The following is a 20,766-nucleotide window of genomic DNA, read 5'->3' on the forward strand; positions in this document are numbered from 1 at the left end:
GGTTCAGGAAAATTTAAAAGAATTTGACTGAAAATAAAAGTGATGGCTAAGATAATGTGTCTGCATGCTGGATTTGATTACACAGTAGTTTAGATACAAATTTGAAAATAGATTAATAAAAACAGATTTTTGAGGTGAATTAAAATTATATTTGAGAGCAATTAAATTAAAGTTCTAACTTTTAGAATATTTAAGCAATGAAATAAGTTTGAGACTTGTTCTGAACTAATTTTTATCAATATAAAAATATTGATAAGTGTTTAGATGTGTTAATCATATTTTTAAAATTAGATATCTCTCATAATTCTATGACTGACAACATCAGATTGTAAAAGTGTTTGTAGCTTCATTGTTCTTGTGGGTTTAAAATCAAGATGGCCGCCACTACAGCTGGTGCTAAGTCACTTCTAGGGATGTAGTCTCTGATAAATATATATATAAAACAATAATTATCCTACATAGGCGTATGGTCTTTAGGAAGAAAATTTTGAATGATCTATTAGTAACCATTTTTCTCTGTATTCCTCAAACCTTATTTAACTGGATGATATGGTGATTACTAAAAAAAAGTTTCTTTGTCTACTGTATAAGCTCTAATTCTGACAGAATTTTAAAAACGATTCAAATTCTAGTTTTAGTATAAATTTACCAAAATAGTAATGGAAAGCATTTTGCGTGGATGTTTCAAAATGAGGAATAGCGCAATTGAATTTTGATCATAAACTAACAAATAGTTTATGGTATAACAATTGTGTTTTTGATAAATGTTGTGTACACTAAGCTAAGTGCCTTGAGTCGCAACATCAAGTTTCTTGAAGAACCAGTGGAATATGGCGAGAATGGTGAATGACATGGTGAGAGGGAATATGGAGGCTTTGGCCCATGCTGTCATGCTGTAAAAGATAACATAAGAATGGTTATACAAATACAACAATTTTATATTAATTCTTATTCTTTTAAGGGGTGGTCTATTGTTATTCACTTAATCCTCAAGGGCATTTTGTACACCCCGGATTTTTTTTTTTTTGCGTTGGGGTATTGGGGTGGATTCACAGATCCTCACACGTCAACCTGAGCTTATTGTGTGCCCCTTTGATGTTAGAGAGGTAAGCCTATCTTTGTGCCCTTAATTAGGCTAAGAAGCTTTTCCCCGATACTAGCATCTGGTTGTCGCCTGGTTGTTTATCACCGAAAAGAGCCCTTCTCATTGCTCCCAGTCTCTCACAGTCCAGTATTATGTGTCCCCGGAAGTATACTATGAACTCACAGTTTTAAATTTCAGCAGTTCTAAAAACTGCCGAAAACAACCAAACCTGGGGAAATTCACCACCCTTGTCTAGACTACCAATGTTGGCGTATCGCTTCCTTGCTGTTGCAGCACAGTCAAAGAGTAGGTGTTCAGCAGTTTCCTCCTGCCTGTCACTTTATATTGAGAAATTTGTGTAAAAATTGAGCTTTTACAGTGCTTATTTAAGTTTTTTTTATGTAATAAAACATTTTCATTATCAATGAGGCTACAGAGCTGTTAGTTACTGTAATTTCGGCCATAGGTGGATTTAGTGAATTAACTTTAGGGGTGTAAGCCAAATAGGGAAGAGAGAGTGAGTTTTAACCCTCTGTTAAACAAGGGTTCAGAGAATTAACAAAACAGAACAATATTTTGATCTTAGCATTAAAAATGTACTATTTTGTTTTTGTTCATTTCAGAGATTAGTAATTTTTCCTTAACTCCCATTTTAATAAGTAAACATTTGAAGTGTATCTTGATGTACGAGTAGTACGCACTAGTATTTAATTAGTTAACTTACAAGTCTAAGTAGTTGTGAAGTTAACAGAAAGTCTAGCTTTAAATGAATGGACATATAAAAGTTGTACGTATATAGTACAAGCATAAAGTGGAATAATGGAATATTGTTCCTACTTATATAAAAAATAGGTAATTATGAAAATTTAAGTTCATGTCAAATGTTTATGAAAATGTAGGTTAAATGCAAAATACTGTCGAGATGTGATTTTAAATATCTAATGACTTATCTGAACATAAATGTAATTTTTCTTTTTCTCAACTAAATGTTATATGTGAGGCCAAAACTATTCTCCATGAACATGTTAATAAAGATATTTGTCTATTGTCTAAAACCTACAGCAAAAAATACAAAAAAAAAAATAAAACAAATTGGTTGGGTGGAATATCCTAACTTAACTTGTATTATACTACTTTGTAATTTTTTTAAATTTACAGATTAAAACTCAATACAAATTCAATTTATTTAGTGTCACAATTTACATAGTACACATTCTTTTAATCCAGCACTGCTGGAAGAACAGGTGACATTGTCAATGTATAAAATAGTACGTAATATAAGTGTATAAATGTATGAATTAAATATGTATATTGTTATTAAATTATGAAACATCGTCATACAAATAAAATTTATACATTTATATTCATAATGTTATTAAATTATTGTATGATATAGATATTCTTCAATAGAACAATATTATTTTTTATTAACATATCTGAAACTTAGATTTTAAATTCAATATCTTTTTAGATTGATTTAAATGTAGTAGACAATTTATTGTATAATTTTCTCCTGAGATATTGTGATGGACGCTCAAACAAACAAAATCACAATTGGAAAGAGCAACATATCTCTATTTCTTGTATTATAATTATGGTTATAGCGGTTTGCAAAGAACTCATTCTGCCTTACAAACAATAAACATCTCAGCACATAAACTGATGGACGTGTTAACAGATTTAATATTTTAAATATTCCTTTTTATGTAGTTCTTCTTTTGGAAAATGTCATAATCCTTAAATATTTCTTTAGTATTTTGAAAATATCTTGTATAAGATACTGGTCATATGTTATTAGATACAGGAATATACAGGTTCTAAATACAGGAATACACACAAAAACTTGTTCGAAACTACATTTTACTAAAGCAACAGTAAGATATTAAGAGCCGGCTGTAATAAACAATCCCATAAGAACAATGTTAAACCTCAATAAGTTTTACCCCCTTATTTTTGATTGTAGAATTACGAGAGATGTCTTATTTTAAGATATAATTAATATACATAAAAAATTTTAGATTTTGAAATATTTTTTTATATTAAAAAAATCAAATTTTTTAATACTTTATTTGAAAAGGCTAAAGAAATATACACTTTACATGAAAAAGCATTAGGATGCACATTAGACATGTTTTTAAAATGACAAAAACTAAGGGAGTAAAAATATTTATAATTTAACATTATTTTAACTGGTGTAAAATTACCCCCTAAAGTACAGACAGCCTTTAACCCTTTAAGGAGTATGGACGTCATATGACGTCTTCCTTTGATAGTCTAAAATGAGTAATGGATGAAATAAAAAAAATACCAAAAGGAGTAAACAATTTAATTCTTTAAAATCTCTTAAAAATGTTAATTTACATTTGAAAGCTTAATAAAAAAGGACTACGTGTTCTACAAGTCAATATTTTAGTACTTTTTCAAAATCAAATGTCTTATTTCCTCACTACGGCAGACTCAATCAGTATTGTCTGCCATTTGGATAAACATGGAAGTTAAGTATGTTGCCGATAGATGGAATCACTTTTCAGACTAATCTACCTAAAGGCAATCAGTAATAGCAATGCATTTATGATAGTGCAAAAGTACAGAGGCTAAACGTCATATGACGTCCGTACTTCTTTGGGCCACTATAAGAATATACGTCATATGACGTCCTTACTCATTATGTAGTGTTTACACACACTCCTTAAAGGGTTAACAGTGTTTGTCTATCATACTGCACAAATAACAGCTGGTTTTTATAATTAAGTAGGTCCATGTAGTAACAACGAACTATACTACAATTCGTTGTGTAATAATTGTTTTTAGTTGCCTTATAACAGGGTTCTGAAATGTCAGCTGACCCACAATTTAAGTTTTTTAAGTACCGTATGATATCCTTAAACTTTGTTTAATATTGTAGTGTATTGTTTCAGTACAAACAAGTTGTTGAAATATTAAAAAAATGTAAACTTTACCAGAAAAACTAAAAAGCGTTTGGATATGCATTAATAATAACTTTGAAATAAGATATCTCGCATTCATTATTCTACAAACAAAAATAAAGAATTAAAAGTTTGTAATTTTTCTTTGAAGACAGAGCTAAAGCTCCTTTCACTTCAACAGCTCTGAACTAAAACATTTTTGTATTGAAAAGAAAAAAAAGTAAATAACTCAGTCAAATAAGGCAAAAAAGGGGAAAACCTGAGAATGAAAGATAATAAGCTAAAAATTTGCAATCGTCTTTATTTTGGTGTTATAAAACTTACCTCAAAAGTCTCATATAATCACATGTGCGCAGCTTAAGATATTTAAAGTCAAAGGTCACGAAAACCATTTTTTTTAAAAATATTTCGTTTCCCTTGCATTTGTATGAAATTTAAGGTGATAAAAAAATTGTAGAACGGACAATTCTCTTCTTTTGTCTCAAGTAATTTTGTGTATATTCAACCCTCAAATCTAGGAGATAGAGCGCAAAGAGTGGGGAACCGTTTACCTGTATATACGATAATGAGAGGTCAGCTAGTAGAATACAATAAACAAAAAACATCCAAGAGATTTGTATTCAAGAGATATAATATCCATAGTAATATAAACAAAGTATTTCTTTAATATTGTATGATTAGTAAAAATAAAATAAAAATTATTTAGAGAATATTTAATTTACGATTAATATCTATCTATAGGTATAGTATATCAGATAATAAACAATAAAAATTTAATAATAACAATAGTATTTTAAGTGAATAATTAAGTATATATAAGTCATTTATGTATTGTTTTATACTAGCTGACCTTGTGTTATCGTATATACAGGTAAGTGGTCCTCCACTCTTTGAGCTTTATCTCAAGAAGGGTTGAATGTCATACATCAAATCACTGGTCTACATTTTCCAAACATCCTATACATGATATAAAAAAAAGTAAATCTATTCCTTCCTCTGAAAAATAAATTGACATGTATGGACCCCCAAACTTTAATAGTGGATACACCACAGACAGCATATGTTATACTAATAATTCCAATACAGTCGTTTTTCAATAAAAAGTGATTTTATTTAAACACTTTATAAATACAAGATCATTATTATTACTAGATACATTATTTACAATTATACTTTAGAATGAATTAAATTCATATTAATCACCTAACTTCAACTAATCTCCTGTACAGTTTTTACACATTGCTGAACGACAAATTCATTCATGGAATGTCTGTATGAAAATAACTCTACATAAAGTTTAAGTACTACAACTACTTATAAACCTACTTTTACAAAATCATTAACAAACACAAAGAATTATAACTAAAAAGAAAATAAGGATATGATTTAAATTTCTTAAAATGTATATTGGTTTCAAACTATTGTTAAATGATCAAAAATTAATTTCAATACTAACTACAAACAGGTATTTAAACTACTCCCCAACATTTAATCAACAGTTTTCACAGAAACAAGTATCATCTGTTTACTCATTTGCGTCATCGTTGACATAAAATGGCTCCTTGAGAGGCAACAAACCACTTGCGGCAATATTTACATTCGCGATCGGGCGATCATCTTCGTATGTTTTCTGACCTTCAATTTTATGGACAATATCCATTCCTTCAATAACCTGAAACAGATAGGGACAATTTTACTCACCAAATGGTCTACAATGCAAATATTTGATGATGGCAAGCCAGGTATACTGGATTGGTTGAGAACCTGCTTGAGCTTGATTACCATACTTTGATAATTAAAATGCCATCCACATAAATGGATGCAACAAAGTTATGCTTTTTTACAGAGTACAATAGACTTGAGTACTTTAATTATCAATGGTTGATCAGATCATCAAAGTGTACTACAACTGTGTGATCAATGATACAGCGTTAGTACTTGTTGAAACGCTCAACAACTAGAACTGATGATTTGATGTGCTTATTGTGAAAATTAATGTTGAAGATATATGATTATTACTTGGGGCCTCACATGCACATCAAGCGAAAGAAACTTATTTCGAGTATATGTATAGTGAAATACATGAATTCCTATTTAAGATATAAACTCATATATTGAATAAGTAAATTTAAAACTTGTTATGGCAGACAACAGAATATTTCCCTTAAATACTGCTATAAAATCAGTGGTGGATTTAGTAAAAAATCACAGGGGCCAAGATCTCTTCACAGATATTTTCCAAGTATATATTTTTTAGTATTCGTTTTGTAAAAAAGTAATTTTTAGACTTCAAAGTGCATAGAAACGTGTTTTAAGATGTGTATTTCATTTTTAATGTTCTAAGGGAGGGCTCCCCCCTTCTGTGTGGGTGTTCCATACTCCTCAGATATCCAGTAGTAGTACCCCAAACCAAATTTTATGGTGAATCCGCCCTAAACCTAAAATTCCTCTTCACTAATTCACTGTTCCACATGATTTGGTACAGTGTAATAATTGATAATGTGACAACTTATGGTAGAGGAGACAAATCCATATAGTAAGAACTGACTATTACAAGTTTAAACACACCATGAACTTCCTCGATTTTTCCACAAGAAGAGATGTGAAACTATTGGTACATCAAAGAATGGAAGAGTGCTATATCTGACCTCTATACACTGTAGTTTACTTTTTTCAGGCAATCAGCAAAGATTTTAAATGCTTTCCAATATTTTTCTTCCTGTGGAAGGTAATGTACTACCTTAATATACTACAAGGTAGAGGTTGCATGAAAATGTCATACCACAAGTTCATTTCATTCTCAAGACTTCCTAGGACAGATAGACAGATGGACATCTTACAGAAAAGACATTTTTACATCCTCTTGCCCCTGGACCCTGGCAGTCAAAAGAGAAATTGTGTCACCCTACTAAGTGATAAAGCTTAATGCAAAATTTAAATCTATAGATCAGTTTGTTTTTCAGATATCGTGCGGACATACAGACAAAAAGGATATTTTTCCGGCCCGACGAGTAGTAGGCTTTGCTAACACTCAGCCAATAAGAACGCTTTTGATAATTGTAGTCTAATTCAAAATGCTCTTTGTGTTATTGACACATATTGGGAGGATATTTTTTAAATGATAGACTTGAACACATTGATTGTATTACTGGAAATTGAGAACATCATTTGGGACATAATAAGTAATTGATTATTTGTTTACATGTATAATGTAAGTGACATGATTAATAGTCCAGGAGTCGAGAGCCGATTAGCATTGTAAAGCACATCCTGGGTGTACTTGAAATCTATAGACAAACTTCTCCTAAGAAAGAAATTGATCCGCCAGACGCCCTAGTTTTGGTGAAGGACATGATGTGAAGGTATCAAAATGGCTAAAAACATGAAATGATAGTTTTTTTCTCATATAATATTTTTTTAGTTTTACACACTAAAAAACAACCATCAGACACAAATATATAAATGTCAAATCAGCATTAGCTAACTATATAAAGCTAACCCTTAAAGTGGTGACTTTGATTGTCTCTATCTAGTTGTCTGACGGTCATTTAACTATTAATGAGTCTGATGGTTTAAGTGTATCAAGATAAAATGAATTGTAATTTGTGAAAAAAAATTGATTCAATGTCATTAACCATTTTGATATCCTCGCATTTTGACCTTTACTCAAATTAGTGCACTTAAAATCAACTTCTTGCTTAGGAAAACTCCTCTATCGATTACAAAAGAACCACTTTGTGTGCTTATATAGAGCAAATTGGCTCTTGGATCCTAGACAATAACAAGTTATTTGCTGCACATCAAACTTTTTGTGTAACACATTTCAGCAACTGGCAGATTTGGAGCACTCTATAGGTTAGATTGCGGTAACAAATGTTACATACATTCTTATTGCTAATACAGCTGCAAGGATACTCAGTTACTTGTTCTGCTTAAAAAATCATTCCCCTAGTGCAACAAGAGTAACATTTTCACTCTTGATAAAATAGATGTTTTTCAAACTTTTAGACACATCAGCTTTCTAGAAACAAAACTGTAATTTAAATCAAACAACGAATTCAGGAAATACTTGAAAAGTACCATAATAAGAATGATAATTTCTTCACTTGACATATGAATTGATATACAGTATGAGTAACCGGTAACTAACACCGTCTTAACAAGTAACGTGTGATGCAGTGAAAGTGTAAAATTATATTTGTCACAGTGAGATTCGTGTTGTAAAATTAATGTCCTATACTTAATTTGCTAAGATATAAAACTGATCTGAACACTTATTAATTGTATCCCTCTATCATATGGATTCTTTATTGAACACTAGAGAAATTTATGGAGAAGTTGAAAGTTAATAGGACTACTTTCTTTGCTGAAATGATTAAAACTTCTCATCCTGTAGTCAGTGATTTTCAATGGGCATAAATAAGTATGACAACTCTATGTTACTTCATGCTGTGTTACATGTGAAGAGCTGATGAGTATTTGAATTTAATTGTATTCTACATAGATTCTCAGGTACTCTAAACTCTTCATACACAAATCCATATACCGTAATAGGTTCTTTATCGGTACATTAATTAATACACACAGCCAGTTGCTCAGAAACAAGCTGTGGTGTTAAAACATCATCATCATCATCATCATCATCCGACGTTTCCATTATCACGGGTCGTCGTACACAGCCTCCTCCACTTTTGTCTGTCATTCCAGGTCTCCTCTTCCTCCACCTGCATTTTCTGTAGTCCCCTTCTCTCTATGTCTTTCCACACTTGGTCCTCCCATCTTCCTCTTGGTCTTCTTCCTCTTTCCTCCTTCTCCAGTGCTATTCTAGGCATTCTATTATCTCCCATCCTCTTCACATGCCCCATCCACTGTATTCTTCTTCTTTCCATTGTCTCTTGCAGTGAAACTACCTTCAATCTTTCTCTGGTTAAAACACAGGCATGTAAACAAAACCACCTTGAACATGTATAGGAAATAAGATGGTGGATAACAGATATGGCAAGTTTATTCCCAATTAAGTCGGCTGTTATAAAATTAAACAAAATTGCGAATTTGTAGGTTTATTTGCAGCACGGTCCCTTAAAGATAAACTGTAAATTAAATTAAGTATTTCTATTTTAAGAAATTAAAACAGAAGTATGGTGCGGTGTGCCCCGGGAAAATTGACAAAAAAACCAGTTTGAGTACAGGCCTGCTTGTAACAAAAATCTTATGTATATCTTTAAGGCAGTTATAACTATCCTAGGTATTTTGTACACCGTGTAGGGCAGATTTGAGAATCTCTCACCGTTTCAGAAACAAATGTGTCTTTTGAAATATTGTTTGTTAAAAAAATTGATTTTACAATCAGTACTAATTCATTAAAAATATTCCACAATCACATTTATGAAGATGTATGTAGGTTATGGTTTTGTTTTGAAAAAGTAAACTTCAGAAGTAGCCCATTTGTGGGAGCATTATTAATGGTAGTAGGAAATATACCCTCCTAAATCATTAATTAGTGAAGCCAAATGGTATTAAACCACAACACCAAGAATAAGAATGCAGCATCTATCCACTTAGGTTAAGTAAGTTTCTAGATGGGCGTTATGTTATTGCTCTGAGAATATACAACCACTTGTTACCTTTAGTGCTGAAGGTACAATAAAAATATATTTTAAAATAAATACACTTATCGCTATTAGATAACCCATTGTATGCAATGGACAAGTCCTTCATATTGAAAAACATTTTATTTGAAATTTCCAATATCATTGCCGGTGTTCTGTATGTATCAGAGCTTGTGTTTATATTTTCAAGACTTAATAACAATAAAAGCTGTAACGAGACTTTGTCAATGATCTATGATTATATTGGAATAAAAATTTTGTATTGATATGTTGATTTGACTGGCCATTAACCATCAAATGTGAAAGATAGCCAAGGAAAGTTAATGAGCTGTTAGACAAAATCTTTCAAGCTAGTGACTTATAAAAATGCATACATGAATAAGTATATATTAAGAAGTCAATATGATTATTAAACTCTATTAATACTCTGACATAGTTAACTTTTTGGTATTTATTTACAATAGCGTGACCATGGAAAATGGACTTTTTTTCATGGGTTGGGCATTTATAGCCAAGTATTATTATCACAGGTGCATATAAACTGGGGGGAAAGTATATTATTGTATTATATTGATGCCTTTCGGGCATTATTGCGTTAAGGAGCAGGGGCATCACGTGACCTGGGATTCGACTTTTGCAAGCTCAAGTTAATTTTTTTTCTAAAAGAGCAAGCAGTGCGCAGCACTGCGCAGCGGGCAGGCATCGTTGACAGGATGAACGTACTAGTCAGCATCATTTCAGTAACTTATCACTTACCTTAATGAACATCCAACACAAAGGTGTGCCATTACCACTACTGAACTAGGAGGTTAAGAATAGACACGGAGGAACAAAATAGTTCAAAATAGCGTCCCTTCTTTATTTGAGAGAGCCGCGGAGTAATACCAAACTGTCAAATATGGATAGTATTGCCAGAGGTACTGTCAAAAACAGAGTTTTCAGAGGATTTCAAAAAATCATAACTCCTTTGATTTTCGTTGCCGACGAATTTTTTTCTTCACTACCGTATTGTTTTCAGGAAAAAAAATGAACATACCTTTCCATGGTCACGTTATTGTAAATTGATACCAACTTTTTAACAATCTTTGGGTACAGTGATTTAGAAAAAGGTTGTCCTGATTTTTTAATCACATGAGGAAGTGGGGTTATCTTTCAAATTGTGTAGTTGGTAAGAAGACAGTCACAGAATTTGTGACTGCCATGTAAATACTTTTATACAAATTCGATACAACTTTATCTTTCAAAATATAAAAAGTTTCAGTTTCAATTCACGCAAGTTAGAGAAAAAGTTAAAAACAAATATATTTATTTAAAACAATGTTAAAATGATGTTATACTTTTAAATCTACTTTGATAGAAGACCTTTTTTTCAAAGTTTGATTATTTACCAGTTTAATTTAAGGTATGGTAATGGAATAATACAATATTTTACATGACAAATTTTTTATTATTGGAAACTTTTATAAATATGATGATTATGAAGTAAATATGATGCAAGCTGAGGAATGTTTGCATCAAGTCAACATCAGGTCTTATATAACTATAACTGTCAATCAATAGGAGGCAGGCAGCAGCACGAAACCCACAAAGTGTCTGCAGGGAAAATATCTACTGCCTGTTCTGCATTATATATGTAACCTAGCTGACCATTCCTACTGCGTATTGGTGTGTGAACTCTTGTTATATTATTATTACACACCAACTCTCTGACAACTTGTTAAAGCTTGATTCCATCAATTATGGATGTTTAAATGTTCTTGTCTTAAATATCCCCAGCACAACTTAATTTTTCAAAATCACATGTTTAATTTAGAAAACACCATGTGTTGATTTAAATTCTATTATTTTTGGTATCTATTTAGGAAATTTTAATGAACACTGTACCTTTGAAATATAACAAGTTTATCTTGAAGCACTACAGTTTTAAACTATTAAGCAAATATCTACATGTGTTATGTTATCTTGTACAACAAATCTCTATTTTTGCTTCTAATAATTTAAAATGAAAACATACTTACCCTTCCAAAGACAACATGTTTACCATCTAGCCATGGAGTTGGTTGTGTGATTATGAAAAACTGGCATCCATTTGTATTTGGCCCTAAACAGTAAAAACAAATAAATAAATGTCATTTTAAATATTGCTTTCAACACCCATTTCTTCTAAAATTTAGAATTAAAAAATAAAATGTTGTTTTAAATATTATATGCAATTATTCTTCAAAGTATAGATGTTTAAAATTATGTTTTCTTCTATACCTAGAATTTAAAAAGTATAGCAATGGTCTGAAAATTGCATTTTTGTTCTTGTCATCGGTCAACCAACAATAATAAAACAAAAAGACAAACAAAGCAATACCCATTAGTTATGGTGTTGTGTTTAAACCATTATAGCAATCTTGATTGATTGTTTTATTTCTACTCTTTATTCATTGCATGTTTAGTAGAATGGCTAAATGCCATGTAACGAATTACATGAATGCTGGATAGCATAACTACATCTCTTCAGAAATTCTCACCCAGTATTTTTAAATGATCACATTGGTATTGAAGTGTAATTTAATTTAATTATGGAAATAAATGTACTTTATTAACACTGTGAGACATGCGAGGCGCAGGTTCTCAGCTTTAAAAGTGTTTTTGTACTGTTCCAGAATTGGTAGTTATGAAAATCTTGGACATATCCACTCTATCCCTCCCAGGCACCTCTGTTGCATTTTCAGTTGACCTTGTGCATTTGTGAACACTTGTGAGCCAATATATTGTGATTCAATTGTTTAGAGTTTCTCTCTGTCTGTGCTTGTTTAGTGTAACTTTTTTGCTAGGGAATTCTTATATTGTTTTACTGGTTTTTGGAGCAGGATTCTAACACTGAGCAATAATTAAGGAGTGAGGGAGTCCTCACCTGCACGTGTTGTTACGTTAATTATCGTAACTGAAAATAACACGGTAAGTTAATTATTTAATTCAATAGTGTTATTTGTTTCAATGGTTGTGTTGAATATATTAATGAAAATCTATAATATTGTAATAGTAAGCAGATTTAATTTTACTATTCAAAAAATCTTTATTTTTAACAGCACACAAAAAAACTCTTAAGTGTGGAAATTGCCACTTTACGTGTAATTACGTGTCTATTTCAATGCATGTCACACAGTGAGCAATGTGTCCACCACTTTATTACCCACTTATTGATTAAAAATGGCTTGAATCAAATCAGGATAAAAATTCCTTTTAATTTTGAATTTGTCTGAAAACTAATGGGTACCATTTACCCCAAAGTAATCCAATCTAACACTATTTATAACTCTAGAAAGATTTTATTATTACTTATTTATATTAGTTGTCTACTGTTAAAAAATAATGCTTAATACATTAAGTGTAAACTTATTTTAAATTAATCCATATAGTTTTTTTAAAGCCAGGCTACGCCATTTTAACCCTTATTTTGCCTGTCTTTATGGGTTACTGGCCTGTGGGAGAATCTTATCAAACAGAATAAGGAAGAGAGTCAACAAGATACAAGGCCAGTACAGATAAAAAGTTCTATGGCCACAGGCAGGATTTGAACCTTCACTGTCTCTAACTCAGATCTAAAATATGACGTTTTAGACTGCTCGAAGGTACTATCATTATACTTATACTTTTTTATACATACTGATTTCTTGTTTTTCTTCAAAATACTTTTGGAGTAGATCAGTTTATTTATGAAATAATTAACAGCATCCTTTGTTGCAACAAAATTAGGAAATATTATAATGATAACAGTTTTGACAAAAACAAAGTAAACAACAATAAACTTTGAACCTCACGGAAATGTAACTCTATTGGTAATATATTTAGTGCATTGTTAGTTATTCTTCAGATCAGTGAAGGAGGATGGAAAGGGTATTGGCTAGAACTTGTTTCCAGTGCACTTACCAGAATTGGCCATGCTCACAAATCCTGGGGCTGTGTGTTTTACGATGAAGTTCTCATCCTTGAAATGTTTGCCATATATGCTGAGTGTGCCGAGACCATTTCCTGACTCAACGTCTCCTCCTGCAATGGCAAATATTTTACAGGTCTTTTAAAATCTATCATGAGGACTATAAACTCAAGGCAGCACAGAATCCACAAGAAAACAATATTAAAACATATAATCTAATTTGATTGAAAGGTCGAAATGTTTGTCCAAACTTGAACTTTTACTGAATCAAATTCTACTTTAATACTTTTATGATGACTATTAAAAACTTTATGGCAATACTCATATTTTTAAGTTTGAAATATTTTTTCTAAACCATCTTATTGAGAACCTGAAGTTCTTATATAACAAATTTGAATTAAAAATTAATATGTTTTGGGATTTTGTATACATACTTTTTACTTTTGCAATATTTTTTTATAAATTTGTATAGTAAATTAATAACTATTTTTATAACTGAAAATAATAATGGCCGATAAACTTAATACAAATAAAATTTGTTTCCTGAGTACTGTTCTAAAAAATGGGATTTTAAAACTATTTTTTTACTTCTGTTGCACTGATTATCAGTTTTCACTATGTGCAACATAAAAGTTTTCACCTGGCTGTCATACTGTGCTTTGTAGTTGATGGAGTCCTGGCTGTCATACTGTGCTTTGTAGTTGATGGAGTCCTGGCTGTCATACTGTGCTTTGTAGTTGATGGAGTCCTTTGAAAATTGCTATTACCACTTATCTATCCATACTTTGATAGAGTTACTCAGCTCAGTACAATTGCGCCAAACAAGTTTTATGATTAAATGGATGTTTGGAAGTATTGAATCATTAATCTTTAGGAGGCTAAGAATATCTAAGCTAAGAAAGACTGAAAAACAGCAGTTTGTACGAAGACTGAAGAACTGGTTACTGGAGCATCCGTTTTACCAACTAAAAGAATTTTATGAGTGGACTAATAACAATGAATGTCAGCAGTGAAACAGTTTTATATGAACTTGACAAAATATTCCATACTAGACTTCCATGACCCTTGTTCTTATCTCTATGATAATGTACAACAGAATGTAAATAAAATATATATATATATATATATATATTTTATTTACATTCTGTTGTACATTATCATAGAGATAAGAACAAGGGTCATGGAAGTCTAGTATGGAATATTTTGTCAAGTTCATATAAAACTGTTTCACTGCTGACATTCATTGTTATTAGTCCACTCATATATCCATATAGATTCAATATTTTATGGAATGGGGGAGCTCTGTCGGTATATTTATAATGTTTACTTGTAGCTAACCTAATAAAGGTTTTATTTATGGAAATTCAGCATTACTTAATCAACATTACATATTGGTTTTTAACTATTGCACTTTATCTAGATTTACAGAACATTAAATTACAAAAGTTATCCATCGAGTGTCCAAAAACATTCACTTTTTCTGACTCTTAAGAATGAGTCAGAAGCAGTCAGTGATGACTCATATTAAATATTTTATTGATTTGCTAGAAGTTTGCCTGCTTTAACTGAATCCAAGCTGATTTTATCGTATATTAAAAAAAGAATAATTTGGAATCAAACCCATAACTGGCTAATAATGAGACAAGAAATGAAATACAACTTTATTCAACAAAGAATTGATACTGTATAACTGAATATTGTCTAAAGTAAAGTGTATAAAATAACATTATAAAAATGTTATTAAAAACTATGACGAACTTTTAAAACTGTTTAATTAAAATAATTATACAAGAACTCATTGCCAGTTTTTTACTACAAAAGAAAATATTGAAAAGTGCCTTAAATTAATATTTAAGCTACCTAGTTGTAAAAACATTTATGTAAAATTAAATCAAGAAAAATTTTACATACATTTTTGAAGGAAACCCCAACACAGGTAATGCCTATGGGGTCCCACTTTATTTAGTTTTTGTAGTTTTTGTTTTGATATTATGTTACAATTTTGATATAATTTGTAAAAATTTTGTATATTTCTGTAAAACTGAATATATCTTTGGCGAAATAAAGATTTGTTTGAATTGAATTGATTAGGATTTCACAAACAAAATTTAGATATTTTAATTTAGTTTCTATAAAATCTTGAATAAGTTAGTATTAGGGGGCAAGAAATCTGATTTTAATCCTAGTCAGCTTTTGTAATACATAACCCAATACATAAAGATGACAATAAGTTATGAGATTCAAAATGAGACATTTAATTTAATTAGGGAACATAAGAGATATCTAACCTTGAATCATAAAATTGCGTATGACTCTGTGGAAGGGGGTATTGTTGCCATATTTCCTCGCCTTTACTCCGTCTGCTGCCAATATTTTGAAGTTCTTCACTGTTTTGGGCACAATGTCCCCAAAGAGCCCGATGACAATACGTCCAGCATCCTGGCCACCAATTGTGATGTCAAAGAACACTTGGTCTGTTACCTTGTATTGTTCCGACTGGAAAACAAGGACAGTGAGAGCTTTAACTAAACAGAGACAATATTCAACTAATTTATTATGACTTAGTTGATATTTGTTTAAAGGTACAACAACATTTGTCAACAAACTTATTGTCTGAAGTTGATTGATATTAAAAGAGAGTAGTTTGTTGATAGCGAGTCGTTCATTAGTGTTTAACAGATTAACATAGTCTTTAAACAACTAAATGATCGATTGTACATGATCACTAGAAAGTAAACCTATAATTACAAATGATCATATTAAGAGCTGTATTGGCTTCTCTCTTGATTTCATCCTCATAACAACAATGTAAGACATAAAGCACTTTTATGTTTTTATTTTTTGTCATAGAATGATGGAAGAGGTTTTATTTTAAAGAGATGACTAATACACAAAATGATTTTTAGTTTTTCAATGCTTTAATTGATTCCCCTAAAAAACTTACTTTTTGTCATTGATTGTTTAAATATTCATAAATCATCTACTTGACATGAAAAATTAAAAAGCGATTAGGTGTGAATTAACCTAACCTTAAAAATGAGATGCCTCCCATATGTCTATGAAATAAATTAAACACGGCTTGAGGTTTTTTACATTGCACTTATTGGGTGAAACTCAATGTTGTTTGACCAAAGCCGGTTATTGAGAAGGCTTTGTTTTACAATGAAAAGAAATTATGAGAATAGAGTTTTACAATGTTGAAAAAATAAATAAAAATATTACATGAATGGCTTTGAGGAATAATTGTAGTAAAGAAATGGTTTATATTAGTGATATGCTTACATTGGTCTCATAGGAAGTTACTAGTGAATTAGTAAGAAATGGGTTATCTTGCCCAGACAGTGGAAAGTGTAAACTTCATATATATATGAAGTTACTCCCGGCGGAGCAAGTACTTTTTGTGATTCAATGTTTATTGAAATTAAATAAGGCTATTGCCACTTATACAATTTAATGTATATATATATATATAATTAAGTCTGGAACCTCTTTTTTAATTTTTGAACCACAATAGAAAGAAATACCAAAGTTCACACGTGCTTACTGGTGATAGTAACGCACACATCTGCCCAATTACCGACCGGATAATCCCTTTGGGGGACGGTCCACAAGGAGTCAGACAAAATTCTTAAATAGCAGCATAGGTCAAGTTTGGTATCAAATTAAAGGTCTTACTTAGCAGAGTACAATGACGCAAACCGGACTTCAAAAGGTGGATTCATTCAGTAGTTATAGCTATTTGAATTTTAAAACAATTGAACAATGTAAATTATTAAGTATTACAAGTAAACACCAATTTTTAAGTACCTGTGATCAAAGTAAGTGTTCAAAATGTTCCCCTCCCATCATCTGACAATGTAGTAATCGAAGCCAGGAATCAATAATTATTACCAATAACACAACTACTGTTAGAATGTGAAAGTGGCAGATTGAGTCATACACAGCATCCACAGAAACTTAACGTTTGGGCAGGTATTATAGGAAATCAAATTATGGGCCCATTATTTATCAATGGTAATTTAAATGGTGACTCGTATCTAGCAATGCTCCAAAATGAGATAATTCCTGCACTACAAGCTGCTCTTGGTCGACAATTTCAAAGAATTTATTTCCAACAAGATGGCGCGCCACCACACTTTGCTCTCCTTGTTAGAGAATACTTGGATACAATATTCCTTCACAGATGGATTGGAAGACGTGGTGCAGTAGAGTGGCCTGCTCGTTCCCCTGATTTATCTCCGATGGATTTTTTTCTTTGGGGATACCTCAAAGATAAAGTTTATCGTACTAAGCCTCGAGATTTGGCGCACCTAAGAAATCTCATAGTCCAAGAACCTCAAGATATTCCTCGTGACTACCTTCAAAATGCAGTGGATGGCTTTTACAACCGCCTAGGACATTGCCAGACGATGGGAGGGGAACATTTTGAACACTTACTTTGATCACAGGTACTTAAAAATTGCTGCTATTTAAGAATTTTGTCTGACTCCTTGTGGACCGTCCCCCAAAGGGATTATCTGGTCGGTAATTGGGTAGATGTGTGCGTTACTATCACCAGTAAGCACGTGTGAACTTTGGTATTTCTTTCTATTGTGGTTCAAAAATTAAAAAAGAGGTTCCAGACTTAATTGTCACCCTGTATATATATATATATATATATATATATATATATATACTCATATATATAACTTATACTAATACATACAAATAAATTTATAAAACTACATATAAACGAAGTGTAGACTTTCCACTTGCTGAGCAAGATAAACAATTATTTAACAGGTAACTTCCTATAAGTAAATAGTTAGATAACAATCTTAGTTAGGCACCCTACATTTCTGGAAGGGAAATTCACTAGTCTGAGAATAATTTGATTGTGAAGTAATTTTTAATGTGTATTTGAAATAACCAAGGCTTAGCTCTGATATGGTTTCTGACCCAAAAAACGAGAACAATTTTGTTTGATCTCCAAATCAAATTAATTACAGGTGTTTAAAAGGAAATATATGCAAATATGTAACAACACCAAATAAAAATGCTGAAAATAAAAATTATAATTATTCTTGACAGTGTGTTCAAGAAGTTTAACTCCTGGGTGTGATGTGTTTTTTAATAATATATGACTTAAAGAAATTACATTTTTAAATTAAATATAATTTAAGAAAATTTAATTTTTTATTGACATTTTTTAATGAATAGAACCTTTTCAGCAAATAAAAAACACATCATTCCTTCCAGTTATCTTTTTCTTGAGACATATTGAAAAGGTTTTATATTCTTCAACAGTTTTTCTTTTGGCCTGATTATAAGATGTTTCTAAGTTCTGCTTATAATGCCTACAATTCCTTATTGCACAAATAATAAAACCGAGTTTATATTTTTCGAAGACTATGTTAAAACAGTCAACATCTTAATGTTGTGTGAAAATAAAAAAGTTCAACCTAAAGCCAGTTGCAGTATAAATAGACATATGGATTTTATTTTCTGGTATTATTGTAGTAAATGGACAATATTTCTGTATTGGCAATTGCTAATTAATTAATAACCATCAAAAGCATTACGTGTAACTACTTTTAATGTTATTGACATAAAAAGAAGTAACGATTTTGCTTGGTTATAAGTGTATATATTACTATTTAATTTTTTATTAAAAGAACAACATGTTTTACTTCTATTTATTAAATGTGCCTGAGTTCTGTTGGTTAATTGGGCTCAATATTGGGGTTTGGATAAATTTGAATCACAGCTAACTATAAAATTGAGATTTTAAAAGCATACAATTTTAAATTTTGTAGATGATGTGTATTGTAATAAGCATTACTAAGGGATGTAAACAGTCAACTGGATTTATTTTATTGATAATAAAATATGGCCTCTGTAAAAGGATTAGCAAAATTAATTGTCAACAAATAAGTATAAAAGTAAAAAATACATGTATGTTTGTTTGTTCACATGTAAGTACAACAGTATTCAATCTCAGAAACTTTAAAAAATGTTAAATCATGTTCACTTGATTTTAGTTTCCGCCTTGTATTGACACAAATTTCCGGCTTTCTCTTTTAGTATCCATGTATTATGTGATTGAGTTTGAATACGTTGTCGACGTAATCAGTCATACGTAATCGACTAAACTATCCAAAATACTAGTTTCCATTACTATTATCTGATCTACGTTGAAAACGACACTCTGATTATCTTGCTATAGTGATAATCAAGTCATACTTGGGAGATTTGAAGCGATAAGGTTTGACCCAAAAAGGCTTGGCGGTGTTTTGATGGGGGTAGAATGCACTAGTTTCACTTAGTTGTAAATACAGACAGCCTATTAAATACAGTTCATCATGGCCTTTCTAGATTGTTTGGAGTATTTGATTAAATCTAGTTGTGAAAAACAAGTCTAGTTACATTACAAAGTATATCACATTATAATTAACTCAATATTTCTGTAGTTCGAAGTAGATCCCTTTAGTTTGTCTATAATTAGTTTATTAATTAAATCCTATCCTAGAACCACCATTCGGACCGGAAGCAAATATCTCTTGAGCTTTTAGTAAATATTCTAAATCATTCATTTCATCACGGTACTGATTATAGTCTAACCTAATTGGTAACCTTCATAATACTAACATCGAATAGAAAATATTAAAATGTCATTTGTAGGAACATAACAGATTAAATTGTGCCATGAGTTAAATGCTTAAGAGCTGCACTAATCAGTTGGGGCCACTTACGCAAGTTCCGTAAGCCGGCAGAAGTAGCAACAACAGAAACCTCTTTGCTAGCGTCATGACGACAACTGATAGACAGCTGACTGAGTATCAGAACTGACGCATGCGCAGTAGGAGTAGGCCTATCAGTATGTAAGCTGATACCTTATCTTAACTGTACCGTCTGTAACTGTACTCCTCTCGGCGTTATCGGTCATAGTAGGGTGGAGGAGGGCGTTATTGGGCATGTGTTTGATAACATATGTTACCAGTTTTGATATGTAATTGCCTCAGTATTAATAGTGGTTTAAAACAGGCCTTTACAAATAGTTTTTGTGACGTATGTGGACTGCCTGTGAACGGTTCAAGTCATAAAAATAAAATTAGCGTGTGAATATAAGAACATGAGTCAATTTTGCTGTAAATAATTCTTCACTTCCTACGGTGGGGTGTCCTCTAGTTAGGGAACTATTGAACATCAGCTTAAATAATTTTGCACGTATCTTTTCAA

General features: G+C 31.2%; 1 protein-coding gene across 1 annotated transcript; it reads right to left on the reverse strand.

Annotated features, from left to right (window-relative positions):
* Nucleotides 1-407: 407 nt before the first annotated feature.
* LOC124364984 (peptidyl-prolyl cis-trans isomerase-like) lies at nucleotides 408-20,430 on the reverse strand. Its single transcript, XM_046820848.1, has 6 exons — nucleotides 20,280-20,430; nucleotides 15,837-16,044; nucleotides 13,542-13,661; nucleotides 11,639-11,721; nucleotides 5,541-5,683; nucleotides 408-893 (listed from the first exon to the last, which is right to left on the reverse strand). The coding sequence occupies exons 1-6, from the start codon at nucleotides 20,334-20,336 to the stop codon at nucleotides 782-784; spliced, it is 723 nt and encodes a 240-aa protein (XP_046676804.1). The 5' UTR covers nucleotides 20,337-20,430; the 3' UTR covers nucleotides 408-781.
* Between the last annotated feature and the right edge of the window lie 336 nt (nucleotides 20,431-20,766).

Source organism: Homalodisca vitripennis, chromosome 6, assembly GCF_021130785.1.
Source record: "Homalodisca vitripennis isolate AUS2020 chromosome 6, UT_GWSS_2.1, whole genome shotgun sequence".
NCBI classification, from domain to species: Eukaryota; Metazoa; Arthropoda; class Insecta; order Hemiptera; family Cicadellidae; genus Homalodisca; species Homalodisca vitripennis.